At 37.7% G+C, this 16,078-nt stretch overlaps 1 protein-coding gene across 3 annotated transcripts in view; it reads right to left on the bottom strand.

Annotated features, from left to right (window-relative positions):
• The window catches only part of Helz (Helicase with zinc finger), a 492,230-nt gene that overhangs the window by 57,513 nt on the left and 418,639 nt on the right, over window positions 1-16,078 (bottom strand). For all 3 annotated transcript variants that reach the window (XM_090397541.1, XM_090397543.1, XM_090397542.1), the window contains one exon: window positions 1,600-1,707. In XM_090397541.1, the coding sequence (XP_090253667.1) occupies window positions 1,600-1,707 (108 nt within the window). The remainder of the gene's footprint in view (window positions 1-1,599; window positions 1,708-16,078) is intronic.

The raw sequence follows: 16,078 nt of genomic DNA, 5'->3' as shown, positions 1-16,078 counted from the left end.
AGTGCTTGCTCCACTGTTATTCAAACTGCAAGCACTGATCCTTGGTAATAATTATGTTATGACAGCTTTTAGCAAAATAGGCACTCGCATGAATAACATCTTCTGCACCTGTCACTCTCACACCATCTGAAATCAGAAGTGTTATTCTTTCATCTTCATTCTTTCTTTTACTTGCAGCATATCGATAGAATTCTTGTGGGTTATCTTTAGTAAAAGATCTACAGTTATCTTTGATCCTAGTCTTCCTCTGGGTATTTTTTTCAACTATCCTGGCATCAATCACCTGTTTTGCTAACCTTTCCTCTCCTAAGTGATCATACTATCTTAGATTAGTTTTGCTTAGACATTTCTGAATACTAAATGTGTCAGGAGAAAAAATGATTCAGAATTTGCTCTTTCACCCACAAAGTACTCACAACCATGTCTGAGAACCCATTCCATTCATTCACCACTTTCCAAGCAAAAAATCTAGTCCTAACACCCTTGCTTACCATATTCTTACAGAATTTCCATGGGTGACTCCTCATTCTCTCCCTTCCCACTATATACTGAAAAAAGTCTTCAGTGTCAATCTTCTAAAACCCCTTTAATAACTTATATGCTTCTATCATGTCTCTTCCTTTGTGCATATCAGCTAGTTTTAGAAACCACAGACTTTCAACCTATTCTCACAGGTTGAATTCATTCAAATGAGCATTCAATAGACCTGTCATAATCTTTACCTTAATCTCACCTCTTATTCTTCACCACAGAATCCAGATGTGGCCTTATTAAAGCTGTTTAAAGGTGAATAATAACCTAACTCCCTATCCCTGCTTGTTAGGGTGATCTTCAACAACCAAGTAATCTGATGCTGTTTTTGCTACTACCTTTGCAGTATGCCCTTGAAACTTCAACTCCTTGTCCACAATAATCCTCAATCCCTGCAGTTCAGTTTCATCAATATAGTACACAGCTTGTGATATCTTCTTCACGAAGTCCATCACCCCTTACACTGGACCAAATTAAACAGGTAGTCATTTATCTTTGCCCATACTGTCAGATTATTTAAGTCATCCTGCAGGATGTCCACATCACCTTTATTTATTATTGCTCTTCCTAGTTTTGCATCATCACCAGCAAACAACTGAATATTTCCCATGTGAACAATGAAGTGCCAGTACTTTACTTAGAGAGGAATGTAGTTTTTATTAATTTGGTTAAGCCACATACACTTAGGCAGATCTTGTCTAACTAGGACAAACTGAATGAAGTTAACTTTTTAAAAGTAATTGATTTATACAAACACATTCAATCATAAATGTAATGTATATGTAGAGATATTGATCAGGTTTCATTTTTATAAATCAGCCCTTAATAGAAAACAGTGTGCAAGATGACCGGCAATGCTTAATTTCAGACTTTCATGGAATTTCTCTGCCTTAGTGTTTCCTACTGCTATGATTGCCATTGATTAATTAACTTCACTCTTATTACCTATAGTCTGGGACAGACAAACAGTACATGTAGAAAATATGAGCTGCAGATGCATCTGCACTCTCGTATTTTTATTCAAAAAAAAAAAAAAATTACTGAATATAAAGAGCAGGAAATACTAACCTGATCATAATACGGAGTGACAACACCTATACTAAATTCATCTAACTTTCCCCATGCTTTTGGCCATGATTTTTGCAATTCTGATACCCTTTCAGCAATTTCATATACCTGAAAAATAATATACTTGAAAAATGACTGAAAAAAGTAACTGAATTATATCTATTACTATTATTGTAAATGATAATAATGCTTTAGTACTTAATAAAAATCCATGAAAGTGGATCAAAACATTGTGTCAATTAAATAACAAATTAGGTAACAATTTACTATTTCAAAAAATAAACCCATTGTTTTAAATATATATATGTACTTTTTGATAAAAAGATTGAATGACTAGAAAACTGAGAATTCTAGAATTCTCAGTTCTAGTCATTCAATCTTTTTATAAAAATTGTATAACAACTGAGTAAATCAATCTTCATACATATATAAACACACACACACACACACACACACACACACACACACACACACACACACACACACACACACACACACACAAACACACAAATGCATGTAACAGTTTTGCCATAAATGATGTTATAACTTCTGCACACACACCCCACGCTCCCTAGAAAATTGGGGAAGCCCGATTCCGTTCTTGGCACTGTGTGCAGGCAACATGCTTGTGTTTATCAGTAGAGAGAGTTGTCTAGCTGTGGGGAGATTATGAGAACCATGTAGCTGTAATAGCACTTCCCAAGGTTAGAATGCAGCCACCTGTTATTTTCAACATGCTAAAAATACTCGGGATCAGTAGGATGTTTGTGTATTGGACTATTAACCATTATAATGATATAAAAGGACACATATGACTGCCAAAAGAACAGGTCGATCGCATTGAGTTAGGACAAAACAGCATGCGAGAGCTGTGAAGGCATGTCTCTGGCATAATCTTGTGAGAATGAAGAAAGTGATGCTGCAAGAGATGAATTTTTCACAGAGAATGATGTCGCATGTACTAACTGATGGGTGAAAACCTATTGTCCTTCTACTAGACACTTCCTAACACCACAACTTATGCAGCAGAGTAGTGATAAAATCAAAATCACTTCTCTGGCGGTATGCAAACAACAGACACAGAGATATCCTTTTCACAGATGAGATTTTCACTATTGAAGAATTGTTTAACTGCCAAAATGATCAGGTATATGCCACATATGGTCGCAGACCATGTCCCACAGCACCCAGGATTTAGAGAGGTCATCACCCCACATCAGAGATGGTTTGGTGGCAGATGATGTATCAAGGGATATCCAAGTTGTATTTCTTTGAGAAAGGGGGGCAAACTCCTCCCAAAATGTATCAAGACACGATGGTGGAACCTGTGGTACAGCCCTTGCATAACACCCTGTTTCATGGTAGGCAGTGGACCTTCCAACAGGACTCCGCCCCTGCACACATGGCAAGGAACACACAACAGTGGTTCGAGGAGAACATGCCTGACCACATATCACAATCTGATTGGCCATCTGGAAGTTCTGATCTGAATCTGTTGAACTTCAAATTGTGATCAGGGCTTGACAGAGTAGCCTGCAAGAAATCACACCCTCAGCATTGTCAGCCTAAAGGTGGATTTGGAGCGAGAGTGGTAGCAATTCCATTGGATGTTGTGCATGCCACCATCAGTACATAGTCTCACAGACTTCAGGCATGTGTAAAAGAAAGGGGGATATTTTGAACATTGAGTGCCACCATAAGCATGTTATACATGTGGTTTGTATGTTCTGGAAACTGTAAATGATTTACTAATATATATTATTATTTGGGGCACCTCCATGGAGTCCGAAAACTCATCACTGGAGACGGAATCTATCCACACAATCTATCATACTTCTCCTTGAACCCATTAACAGACAAAGCACTCACACCTGACTCTGGCAACCCATTCCACTCATTAACCATTCTCCAAGCAAAAATCTAGTCCCTACACCCCCACTAACCACACCTTTATTCAACTTCCAGTGATGAACTCCTTGTTCTGGTCCCACTAGGCAAGTGCTGAAACATTTCCCCTGCATCTATCCTGTAAAACCCTTCAAGCAAATTAAATGTTTCTGTCATATACCCTCTTTTTCTCCTATCAATCAACTTCTGCAATCCACACACCTTCAATCTATTCTCATAGGGAACATTCCACAGGCCACTCACCACCTTGGTCTCGCCTCTGAATCCTCAAGGACTTATAAACAGGAATAACTTCTTTATCTCTACTTCAACAACTTTAATGTGTTCTTCAGCAGCCAAGTAATCTTATGGGCTACCTTAGTAACCTTAGCAATATGCCCTCTAAACTTTAACTCTCTGTCTACCACCACCACCCTTAAATCTCTAGCATCATCTATTTCCTGGAGTACAGTGCCATGTGATACACAGCTTGTAATCTATTCATTTCAAAATGCATAACTTTACATTTCTAGACATTAAACTGACACCCATTATTTGCCCATACTGAGAATCTATTTAAATTGTCCTACAAGCTCTCCACATCACCTTGATTAAATATTACTCTACATAATTTCATATCATCAGTAAACAACTGAATATTTCCCTTCAGGTTATTTTCTATATGGTCCGAGCACTGAACCTTGAGGCATATCACTAGTCACCTGTTTGACTCGATTCTGCCCTTCCATTCTTCTCATGAGAAGAATGAAAATGAATTTATTGAGCTGTTGTGGGACAACTTCTTCACGCAGCATGTGAAGGAACTCGAAGTCAAAGAGTGTTAGATTTGATTATCGTGTCAGAGGGCATTTCAGTTAAATATTTAACTATTCTGTCCCTGGTTGGTAACAGCAATCATGCGGTACTAACTTGGGAAGTGATTAAGTTTCTCAATGTTGCATTCAGAAAAGGTTACATGCTGAACACAAAGCAGGAAATTATTACCAACTGAGAAGTGTACTGAGTTCAGTGGAACAGGATTGGTTGCTGGATGGGAAGAATATCGACACTGCATGGGAAGCATTTAAACAATACTTAAATGATGCGATATCAGAATGTGTCCCAAGAGTTCAAAGAATAAATAGAGTAGGAGAATAAATAGAGTGCCTAATCTTATTAAGCAAGAGATTCGTAAGAAAGGGACAATGTGGAAGGAATACCGTTTACATAAGGATGACATCTATTATGAACGTTATAAGCAGCAGGCTAGAATAGTCAGAACTGTTATACGGAAAGCAAAATCTGAGGATGAAATGTAATTGCTCTGCAACAATCCACAAGAATTTTACTGATATGCTGCAAGTAAAAGAAAGAATGACTATCAAAGAATCTCTCTTCTAAATGCAGATGGCTTGATGGTTACAGATGCAGAAGAGGTTGTTCAACTAATGAGCGTCCATTTTGTTAAAAGCTATCAACCTGGTGTATGCAACATCGAGCTCACCGCTACCTCTTCAATGGATGAAGAAACTCAGATGTATGTAGACAAGGTATTACAGCTGTTGCACAAAATAAATAAGAATTCAGCAATAGGGACTGATGGGATATCAGCACATGTGCTAAACTGGCTATTCCTTTGACCAGGCTATTTAATATGAGTCTCAGAACAGGGAAGATTCTGCAGGAATGGAAAGAATGTATGGTAATGCCAGTGCACAAGGGTGGTGCAAAGACTGATGTATCCAACTATCGATCAATTAGTGTCTCAGGAGTGGTAGTGAAGATTTTGGAAAATTGGTTAGGGAATTTAATTTACTAAGGAAAGTCATGATTTAGCAACTTGCTCACATTCTATAACAATGTTACCATTGAACTAGACAAGGGGAATGGATACACCATGATACTTTTGGATTTTGCTGAGGCTTTGACAGAATACAGCATGGCAGACTGTTGCATAAATTAGAGAATATGGGTTTGGTTTATTAAAGAGCTATAAAATCATTAAAAAAATGACTCAAGAAACAAAGGATAATCTACAATTAGAAGGTCCCTCCACAAAAGAATGGACCAATCACTACACCCAGCTTCTAAACAATAATAATCAAATTGAAATAAAACAAGTAATAAGCAAGAAACAAATGAAGAACCAATACAGTTAAATGATCTAAAGAAAATTTTGGAAAAAATAAAAAATAGAAAAGCTACAGGAGAAGATGGAATAAATTCAGAACTATACAAATACAGTTCTAAACCATTTCAATTATGATTAATTAAATTTCTAAACAGAATATGGGAAGAAGGAACCATCCCACAAGAATGGAGGACAGCATTAGTCATAAAAATATTCAAAAAAGGAAACAGAAAGGATTGCAGAAACTACAGAGGAATATCCTTATTAAATACATGCTATAAAATATATCTAGATATAATTAAAAATAAATTAACACCACGGGCCAAGGAAATTAATGGAGAAGAACATTGCAGCTTTAGGAAAGGAAGATCCTGCACAGATCCCACATTTACACTCAAACAAATTATAGAAAAAACAATAGAATTTAACCTGCCAACATATATGGCCTTCCTAGATTATGAGAAAGCATATGATCAAATCAACAGAACAAAATTAACATACTGTATGAATTGAAAGCTCCACCTCAGACCACAAAAGCAATAGCGAATATAATGGAAGAAAGCCCATATTAAAATTAATAATGAAACAACTGAAAAAATTAAAACCAATAGAGGTCTCATTCGAGGAAGTGGATTATCACCAATACTCTTCAATATACAGGGTGTTCGGGATAAATTTGACATATTTATAATTAATTATATTTTTCCGTAAGTTACATGTATTAACACACACTTCTCTTCATTTAAAAGTTTGGACCCTTCTTCATTCATATACAAGATGTCAGAAAGGATGGATAGCTGGAACCCACCTGAATCATGGAAGAGAATAACTTGTATCATGATGATTCGTGCCCGCCATCAAAATAAGGATATTACGACTGCTGCCCAATGCTCCCTGAATACAGTAAAAACAATCAGGCATGAACTAGAGACTTGCAATGGTGACTACGAGGATGTAGCAAGAAGAAAGATCCCTAGCAGACGATCTGATTGCGTTCGTACAGCAGAATTCCTCGCAAATCTGCAGGAACAGGTGTTGAAGAACCCTGGCATTGGAATTCGGGCTTTGTTCGTGGAGTTGCTAACTGTAGTCAAGCCCTGGATAACAAGGGTAGCCAATGGTAGGCCGTATGTATGGCAGCAGGATTCGGCCCCTTGCCACACCTCTGGGAAAAGTCAAAAATGGTTGTCTGAAAATTTCTACGACTTCACCAGTCCAAATGTTTGGCCTCCAATCTCCCCAGACCTTAACCCCATGGATTATTTTGTATGGGGCGCAGTTGAAAAAGACACCAATCGCACTTCCAGTAATACAAAAGCCCAGTTAATGGATAAAATTAAAACAGTTTTTGCGGCCCTTCCCAGGGAGACTGTAGCATCAGCTTGTTCGAGGTTCCGAAGCAGAATTGAAGCTGTGATCGATGCTAATGGTGGTTATTTTGAGTAAATCTTGTTGATAGTATTGTAATTAACTCTGCCTGTAATGTTTTTTTGTCAATTCATTAAATTTAATAGATACAAAGAAGATTTTCTTTTTCCTTACGAAACTGTCAAATTTATCCCGAACACCCTGTATATATATATATATATATATATATATATATATATATATATGGAAAAAATTTCAAGAGAATGGAGGAAAATTAAATCACAGGAATTTAATCAGCCTACTATATGGTGATGATCAAGTTATTTTTGCTGAAAATGAAGACTGATTACAGAAAAATCTATACATATTGAACAAAACAATAGAACAGTATAACGAAATCAATAGTATTTCAAGGTAAAGAAATTAAAAGATGCAAACTAGTCATCCACAACAAAGTAATAAAACAAGTGAACAAATTTAAATATCTAGGAAATTACATATGCCCCAGTGGAGAAATCAACATTGCATATAAAAAGCAAAAATTCCTAGCAGTCACTGGAACTCTGAGTAGACACTTCAGTAAACAGATGTCTAGAACAACCAAATAAAACTATATAAAATAATAGCCAAACCAATTCTGAAATATGGTAGAGAAACATGGACTTGGGGAGAATGAGATAAAAGACAATGGAAGCTGCAGAAATGAAGTTCCTAAGACGACTCGCAGACTAAAATATAAAAGAATAGACAAGATAAGAAATGAAGAAATAAGAAAACAGTTATCCATAATTAATATAACAGACGACATCACAAATTATAGAAAGAACTGGAAAAACCACATGGAAAGAATGAATGAGGACAGATGGCCAAATATTGCCTGGAAATATAAACAAAGGGACACCTATGAAGAGTCACTGGAACTTTGAGTTGATGCCTAATATGGGAAGCCAAGAAGAAGGGTTTGGATTATAGAATATTAGCGTGGATAGGAGGATGGCTGACTGACAGATATTGAAAAGTGGTCTACGGGGGATATAATTCTGCAAGAATTTTCTGAACACTTCATGCCTCATCAACATCAGCCTATGTCTCATTCCACAATGACTTTGTCAAATAGGAAGCAGAGGAAGAAGGCCTATGCAGCTATGCAGGCCCTCTATAAAAAGAATAGAGGGCAATGTGCCAAAACCATCCTTGACAGTGCTTCTCCTCCACCTCTAGCAGACTTACATGATGATTTTGTCAAATTGAGTACAGTCTTTTCTGCTCCACCTCCACACTTCCTTGATGATGATGACCAACCTACAATATTGAGGTCCATTCCTGCCCTTCAAATATACCAGCCTATCCCCATCCAGCAGATCAAAGCAGCTCTTCCATCCAATTTCTCAGCCTCTGGACCTGATGGCTTTCCTGTGGCTAGGCTTCGGAAGGTGCCGTTGAAGATTCTTCAAGACTTATTGGACATTCTCCTTTCCAGTAAAGCAATACCACCATACCTATGTGCTTCAAGAACTGTCTTCATTCCAAAGAAAGAAACTTCAAGCTGTGCATCAGACTTTAGACCCATTACCAATCAATCAATCATAAAATATTAGTTAAACGACTTCAGCAACACATATACAACATGATTATAGACAGAGCTTCTGTCTCTTTGGATGGCTGTGCCGAGAATCTTCTCTCTGATTCCCCACGCCACCTTAAGCCTCTAAATATGGCATCGCTGGACCTCCAAAAGGCCTTTGATAGTGTCTCTCTTCCTGCTCTCCTTCGAGCACTGTCTATTGCTGGATGCCTAGAACCTTTTCTTTCCTATGTTATGGAGCTATACTTGGGTAGCTCCATCACTATCACTACAGGGTCCCGTGCAACTTCTATTCCCGCAGTGCGGGGTGTTCGCCAGGGTGATTCTCTATCTCTCCTTTTCTTTAACTGCTTCATAGATGAGTTTCTTCATTCTCTTCCTAGCCATATAGACTACTCTCTAGGCACTTCTTCCTTTAATGCTATGGCCTTTGCAGATGATCTTATTCTCGTACCTTCTACTAAGATAGGCTTGCAGGAATTCCTTGACCAGGCAGTTGACTTATTCTGTATTCGAGGCCTTTCTATTAATGTAGAGAAGTCCTGCTCTTTAGCTCTTGTTCCCTCTGGTCATGACAAGAAACTGAAGGTTGAGACTATAGAGTTTTCCCTGCACAGGAGGCTGTTGCATGCTTTGACCATCCTGGAAGAGTGGAGATACCTCGGTATCATGTTCATCCCAAAGGGGAAGGTCTTCTGTCCCTTCTATCCTAGAAGTTGGGATCGCTTCTTTGAGGAAAGCTCCTCTCAAGCCCCAGCAAAGACTGCTTCTCCTTTCCCACTATCTCCTACCTCGCTTTTACCACAAGTTGGTGCTTGGTGGGACATATCTCGGTACTGTCCCGAATGGACAAGGCTATCCGTTTAGCCGTGAGATCATGGCTCCGACTGCCGCCTGACACTCCTTCTGCATATTGCGAGGGTGAAGGATGGTTGGGCTTGGGGTTCCATCACTTAGATTGCTGATCCCACGCCTGCGGCTGTGCTGTCATGAATCGCGCAGTAAGAACTATCTTCTTCCCCCATTTGTAGAGAGGCTTTCTATAGCCCATTAACACAAGAAGACTTTAGGTGGGCTAAAGGCTGGTCCTATTATCAAGATATTTTAATCGAGTCAGCACCGCACCTGCAGAAAACACAAGAGATGGGCATCTCTGTTGCACTGTTCTGTAGATGGTGCTCCTTTAAAAGTCATCTGGTGCCTCCCCAGCATGATTGGGTAAGGGATGGCACCAGACTCCTCCCTGGGTTCGAGTATATTGACCTTATCAGCACGAGGATCAATGCCCTGCCTACTCGAGCCCGCACAGCTCGATGGGGTAGTGACGACTCCAACTGTAGGGCTGGCTGCCACTACAGTGAGACATTGTCTCATAGAGCCCAGTGTTGCTTCCGCACCCATGGGGTCCACGTGAGGAGGCATGATGCTGTAGTCTCCATTCTGAACAACTGCTTTAAGAACAAAAGTTGGGAGACTGCGGTGGAACCTCATTATAGGACCTCCATGGGTTTGCGTAAGCCAGACTTAGTGATTAAAAGAGATGGTGACGTTTGGGTAGTTGATGTCCAAGTGGTGTAGCCTTAATAATAAAGTAAATTATTATAAAAATAATCAAGATCTAGTTAGTAAGATAAGGGAGGGGCATGGGGCAACTCCGAGGTTTACCGGCGCCACCATCTCTTTGCATGGCGTATGGAGTGCAGATAGTCATAAGGACTTAAAACAGCTTGGGCTTACGCAGAAGGATATAAAAGTTCTTTCCTTGATGGCCTTACAGGGCACACTGGTGGTATGGTGTTGCCACCAGAGAATGACTACAACGATAACTAGAACAGACATAGGGTAAAATACTTGTAAAGGCTTAGGCCTATATCAAGTCTGGACGAAATGTCTGGACGTGATGTAAGGGTAGTACTGCCCATAACCAGTGGTGTACCACAAGGATCAGTACTTGATTCACTGTTATTCAATCTGTACATGAATGATATTGATACGGGGAAGGATTTGACAAGCCACATACAGCTATTTGCTCATGATACAAAGATAGGCAGGGTAATCAGGAATGCTGCTGATATGCAGTACTTCTAGAATGATCTGAATAGGCTGGAATTGTGGGCATGTGAAAATGGATGTCAATAAATATAAAGTCATTCACTTTGGTGTGATTAGATATCCAATGTCGTATGATATTGGTGGGATTATACTAGAAGAAACCGATCAGGCTAAGGATCTTGGAGTGTTAGTAGATAGTAAACTGAAGTTCAGGGACCATGTAACAAAGATGGTAAATACAATTCAAAAGATAATTGCAATGCTGAAATGAACGTTTACATGTAAAGATAAAGATGTCGTTTTGCCTCTTTACAAGGCCTTGATAAGATCTCACTTGGACTATTGTGCACAGGTCTGGTCTCTGTTGTGATTATGAAATAGTGGAGAGAGTGAAAAGGAGAGTGTTAAAAATGATATCAGGATTGTGGAATACTGATCATGAAGACATTGAGAATTTGTAGACTGCAGACACTAGTAACCAGGAGTGAAATGATTAAGACTTACAAACTTCAGAAAGAATCATATAGGATTTCAGATGATGGAATTTTTCAATTTATGGAGTGTGGGGAAAGGACAAGAGGGCATCCTTGAAAGCCGAGAATGAATGTTGTTAAGAAGGGGATGAGGTCTAGATTTTTTTCTCATAGAGTGGCACATGATTGGAAAGGATTGCCATCGGATGTTGCAAGTGTAAGCAGTGTAAATGAATTCAAGAATAAGTATGATATCTGGTCTGTGTAGTATGTGGCCTCCCTCGATGAGAGTCCTTGACTCCCTGGAGGTCTCTCTCTAAGTAATTATACCGCTTTTTTGATACCTGTCCAGTAGTCACCCTCTTATCCACTTAACTAGTGTCATATCCATCCCTATTTGCTCAAATTTGCACAATAGAGTTCCATGTGATATTCTGTCAAATGCCTTTTCAAAATCCAGCAAAATCATCATGTAGGCATTTCCTTATCCACCTCAGCTGTTACTCACTCTTAGTGAGTAACTCAGCTGTTAGTGTCTGTCACATATTGTAAACAGTTCGTAAATTACTAAGGCATGATTGACCCTTCGCAAAGACCCTCGTAGAGTATCATATTTTTATCTACCCATTCTTGAATTCTCTTTTTTTTTTTTTACCAATTTCCTAGTACTTTTATCACTAAGCCTGAGTGGTCTATAATTTGCTATTGCAGTCTTGGAACCTTCCTTATTCAAAGGAATTATTTTGCCTTCTTTCCACTCCTTTAGAACTCTAACATAACTGAGACTTGAAATTAAAGAGCCTAGTCAAATGCACTGTCAGTTCCTTCGCACATTCTTGCAAAACCATTCAAGAATGTGCAAGGGCTAATCTCACAGCTGTACTTACATTGAGATTCTGCAATATCCTAAGAACCTCCAATTCATCCACCTGTGTGGATGAATTGGAGGTTCTTAGGCTAGAACGAAAGAACTCTTTGGGATTTCCTTTGGCTTGCTTGGCTAAATTCTTCTCATAATCTGATTTTGCTTTCCTTGCCATGCTGGTCACCTTTCTTGCCTAAGTCTTGTACTGCTCATGAGTTTGCTGGTCACCTTTCTCTTCATATACCTTCCACAGCATTTTCTTCTTCTGCAGCTCTTGCTTAATGAAATTACTCATTCATTTAACTCCTACCCAATTAATCCTCCTTACCCTAGGTATACAATTTAATATTGCTTCCTCCAGATGACCCTTAAATATATCGCATGCATTACTAACATTATTACCCTGCAGTGTTTTATGCCATGGTACAGATTTAAGCTTCTTCCTAAGCATGTCATAATCACATGCCTTGTAGTTCCACAAATATCCTTTCTTGATAGAATATTCCTCATGTTTTACAATCTCTCAAGTCAAGACTGCATGGTCACTTTCACCAATTGGAGGCAAAATTGTCACATTGGTTATGGATAGCTCTTCTAATTCTATGAGCAAGTCCGATACTCTCCCACCTCCAGTCCCCCTTCATCACATGCTGCCTTAAGTAATCATCTCTTAGCAGGTGCGTAAATTCTATTTATACACCTGCCATGTGATCTTTCTTCCTTCCAGTCTATAGTAATAACCAACTGTATATTTTGACATACTAGCCTTAATCTCTCATCAGATTTCTTCAAATGAACAGGCACCCTCTGCCTGTCTCCTATTCTTTTTGGCTGCAATTCATCTGCTATCATCAGCAGTGCTTCTCTCCCCATCCTGTCTTCTCTAACTTCCTAAAATAGCTAAACCCTTCACATTCAATCCCTGTGACTATATCATTTTATAAAAATAATCATAATTTACAATTATGGATCTTTTTACAATTGTTTCTCTATTCTAATATATCGTTAGTTTTGGTTTTGTAGCCTGTATATTGGCACTTGTGATATGTCCATTATTGATATATTATTGTAAAAATGAAATGTAAAGCATTTGAAATTGATGTACCTTCCTGGATTCTGATAGTTTGTAATAATTTTTAATCTTCTTTATTTTAACATAAAACTGTTAAGTGTTGAGATATTTGTTGTGACTTGTGAAGACATTCTCTGTTTACGATAATGGAGACAACTTGTCAGCTATTATTATTATTACGTGATATCTCTACAATTGGCTCCACCACTCAATCCACCAACTACAACAAACTGCGACTACACCAATGCCATCTGCCGTCCACTAGATTTTCACAGACAATCGCAAACATCCATGCCATGGCAGGATTCGAAGTTACGATTAGAAGTTACATAACTTCTCGCTTAACGTTTACATGGCGTGCACATGCTCACCAAGGAGACTGATGGGTGATTGACAGCTGATAGAGAGAGCATTTGGTATCCGAGAAACAAAGAAAGTAATTAGAGAGAGAAAATGGAAGTTTAAGAATGCAGATAAGAGAATTTTGTTTTAGGAAGTTTTTAAGGAAACTTGACAGTCAGAATATATATTAATAGTGGAATTCAAAAAGGGAATCGTAAAAATGTGAATCTTTTGACTGGAATGGTGAGACTGTCAACTGAGTAGCAAATAAAAGGAGATCAAGTAGACTTATTTCAATGTTCAAAGAAATGATAATTGAAAAGTTTGGGTGTTAACTGAGCGAAGTTAACACCCAAAAAGTGAGTGATTTCATCAAAGAAAACCTGAAATAGTCTGTGAGATTGATTGAAGATGAATTGGGAATTCCGAAATCAACTGTGCACAACATTTTGACTGAGAGTTTGGACCTTCGTAAATTGAATTAGCGATGTTCCCCACAAGTTGACCGACGACCAAAAAATGTATTGAATTGAACACTGCAAGGACCTCATTAAAACCGCTCGTAAAGACTCAAACTTCTTTGAAATGATCATTACTGGTGATGAAACGTGGTGTTTTGAGTATGAGCTCGAAACAAAGTGGAGACCACCAGAAGAGGGGCATCCGAAAAAAAGTCGCTTGGAGAAGTCAAAAGTAAAGACAGTGCTGATTTGTTTCTATGATTACATGGGCATTATCCACAAAGAATTCGTTCTGCCTGGCCAAACGGTTAATGGTGAGTTTTATCTCCAAGTTTTGAAGCGATTGATAGCGAGAATTCTTCACATACGGCATGAATATCGTGATGGTCACTTTTGCACGATAATGCACCATCTCGTCATTTGAACACTGTGAGACAGTTTTTGAGCAAAAACCAAGTTTATGTGTTGGATCACTCATCATATTCACCTGATTTAGCACCCTGTGACTTTTCTTTTCCCCGACTTCATTTGCTGATGAAAGGAAAGCGATATCCCAAAAATCGATATAAAAAATTCATTTAACGAATTAACTGACCGTGCCAAACGCTGTATCGAAGCTGAGGGAGAGTATATTGATTGAAATAAATTATTTGAATAATTATAATTGGCCTATGTTTTATTTTCTATCAAAAGTTCTGTTTCTCTTTGGACAGAGGATGTATTTATGGCTAGACTAGGTATGAGTGTGTGTGTATATAATAATTTGTGTGTGTGTGTACATATAATTCATTACTTTTTTTCAGTAATAAAGCACTGATTTAATTATACATATATAACATTACTAATATAAATAATGCTCACGTTTTTGCTATCAGAATAACAAATTAATAAGTTGGATGGTTATTTGGAATTATAGCAGAAACAGCTAAGGCTATGAGGTCATTGTATTATGTCCATTAATTGTGTTCTTGAGAGTCTGCCTGTTTTGTGGAACGTGTGTGTATAAACTCCAGTTTCCAAGAGAAAAAATTCTTCCACCTCTGTAGAAATGGACAGAGACAACTCGATTTTTATTTATACTTGATAGTATGCGAAATAAAAAATACAAAATAGGGGAGATTCTTCTAAATAACAACCACAAGATCTTATATTCAAGCGGTTATGATCAGAGAAAAGAAGTAGCTATAGTCTTCAACACCTCATTACTTTTTTTCAGTAATAAAGCACTGATTTATTTATACATACATAACATTACTAATATAAATAATGCTCATGTTTTTGCTATCAGAATAACAAATTGATAAGTTGGATGGTTATTTGGAATTATAGCAGAAACAGCTAAGGCTATGAGGTCATTGTATTATGTCCATTAATTGTGTTCTTGAGAGTCTGCCTGTTTTGTGGAACGTGTGTGTGTATAAACTCCAAAGTTTCCAAAAGAAAAAAATCCTGCCACCTCTGTAGAAATGGACAGAGACAACTCGATTTTTATTTATACTTGATAGTATGCGAAATAAAAAATACAAAATAGGTGAGATTCTTCTAAATAACAACCACAAGATGTTATATTCAAGCGGTTATGATCAGAGAAAAGAAATAGCTATAGTCTTCAACACCAAATATGAAGATACTGATATTGCCTATCCTTTGAACAGAAATGCCTACTGGATTTCTGTTCAAAACATGGACTAGTCATCACTAACACCATGTTCCAGAATAAATATATGCACAAATTTGCATGGAGAGCAAATACTAAGAAGTCCCACTGACTATGGTACTGTGGATAATGATACCTTCACACTGATTCAGGACACAAGAATATACATGGGATTTGAAACAGAAAGTGACCACTGTTTCATTTTGAGCAGAATAAAATTGAATATCACACTGAACAGAAATATGTAAGAAGGATTTAAAAATAATCAAGGTTGAGCAGTTTTAAGAAGTTTTAAATCTTGGGAAGATTTAAGAATATATATGACAAATATCAGGATGGAGGCTATTGAAAAAGTACAGAAATGAGTGGCAGCCAGTGAAAATTTTAAGTGGGGTGCTGCATATAAAATAAGAAAAATAATTCATTTTTCCCTAATCAGTAACCAATTTATTAATAAGTAAATTTACATATAAAATTGCTTTATTAAAAATATTATTTGAAAATAAAATCCATTCTTCTATTTTTGCCTTGACAAAATTTTTCAATAACCTATTTCAATAATGCTCTCAAACATACAATTTATCTG

The sequence above is a fragment of the Typopeltis vanoorti genome, chromosome 9, assembly GCF_054136105.1.
Source record: "Typopeltis vanoorti isolate ZY-2024b chromosome 9, IOZ_Tvanoo_1.0, whole genome shotgun sequence".
Classification (NCBI taxonomy): domain Eukaryota; kingdom Metazoa; phylum Arthropoda; class Arachnida; order Uropygi; family Thelyphonidae; genus Typopeltis; species Typopeltis vanoorti.
Note: the sequence above shows the minus strand (reverse complement) of the source record. Positions and strands in the feature narration are given on the sequence as shown.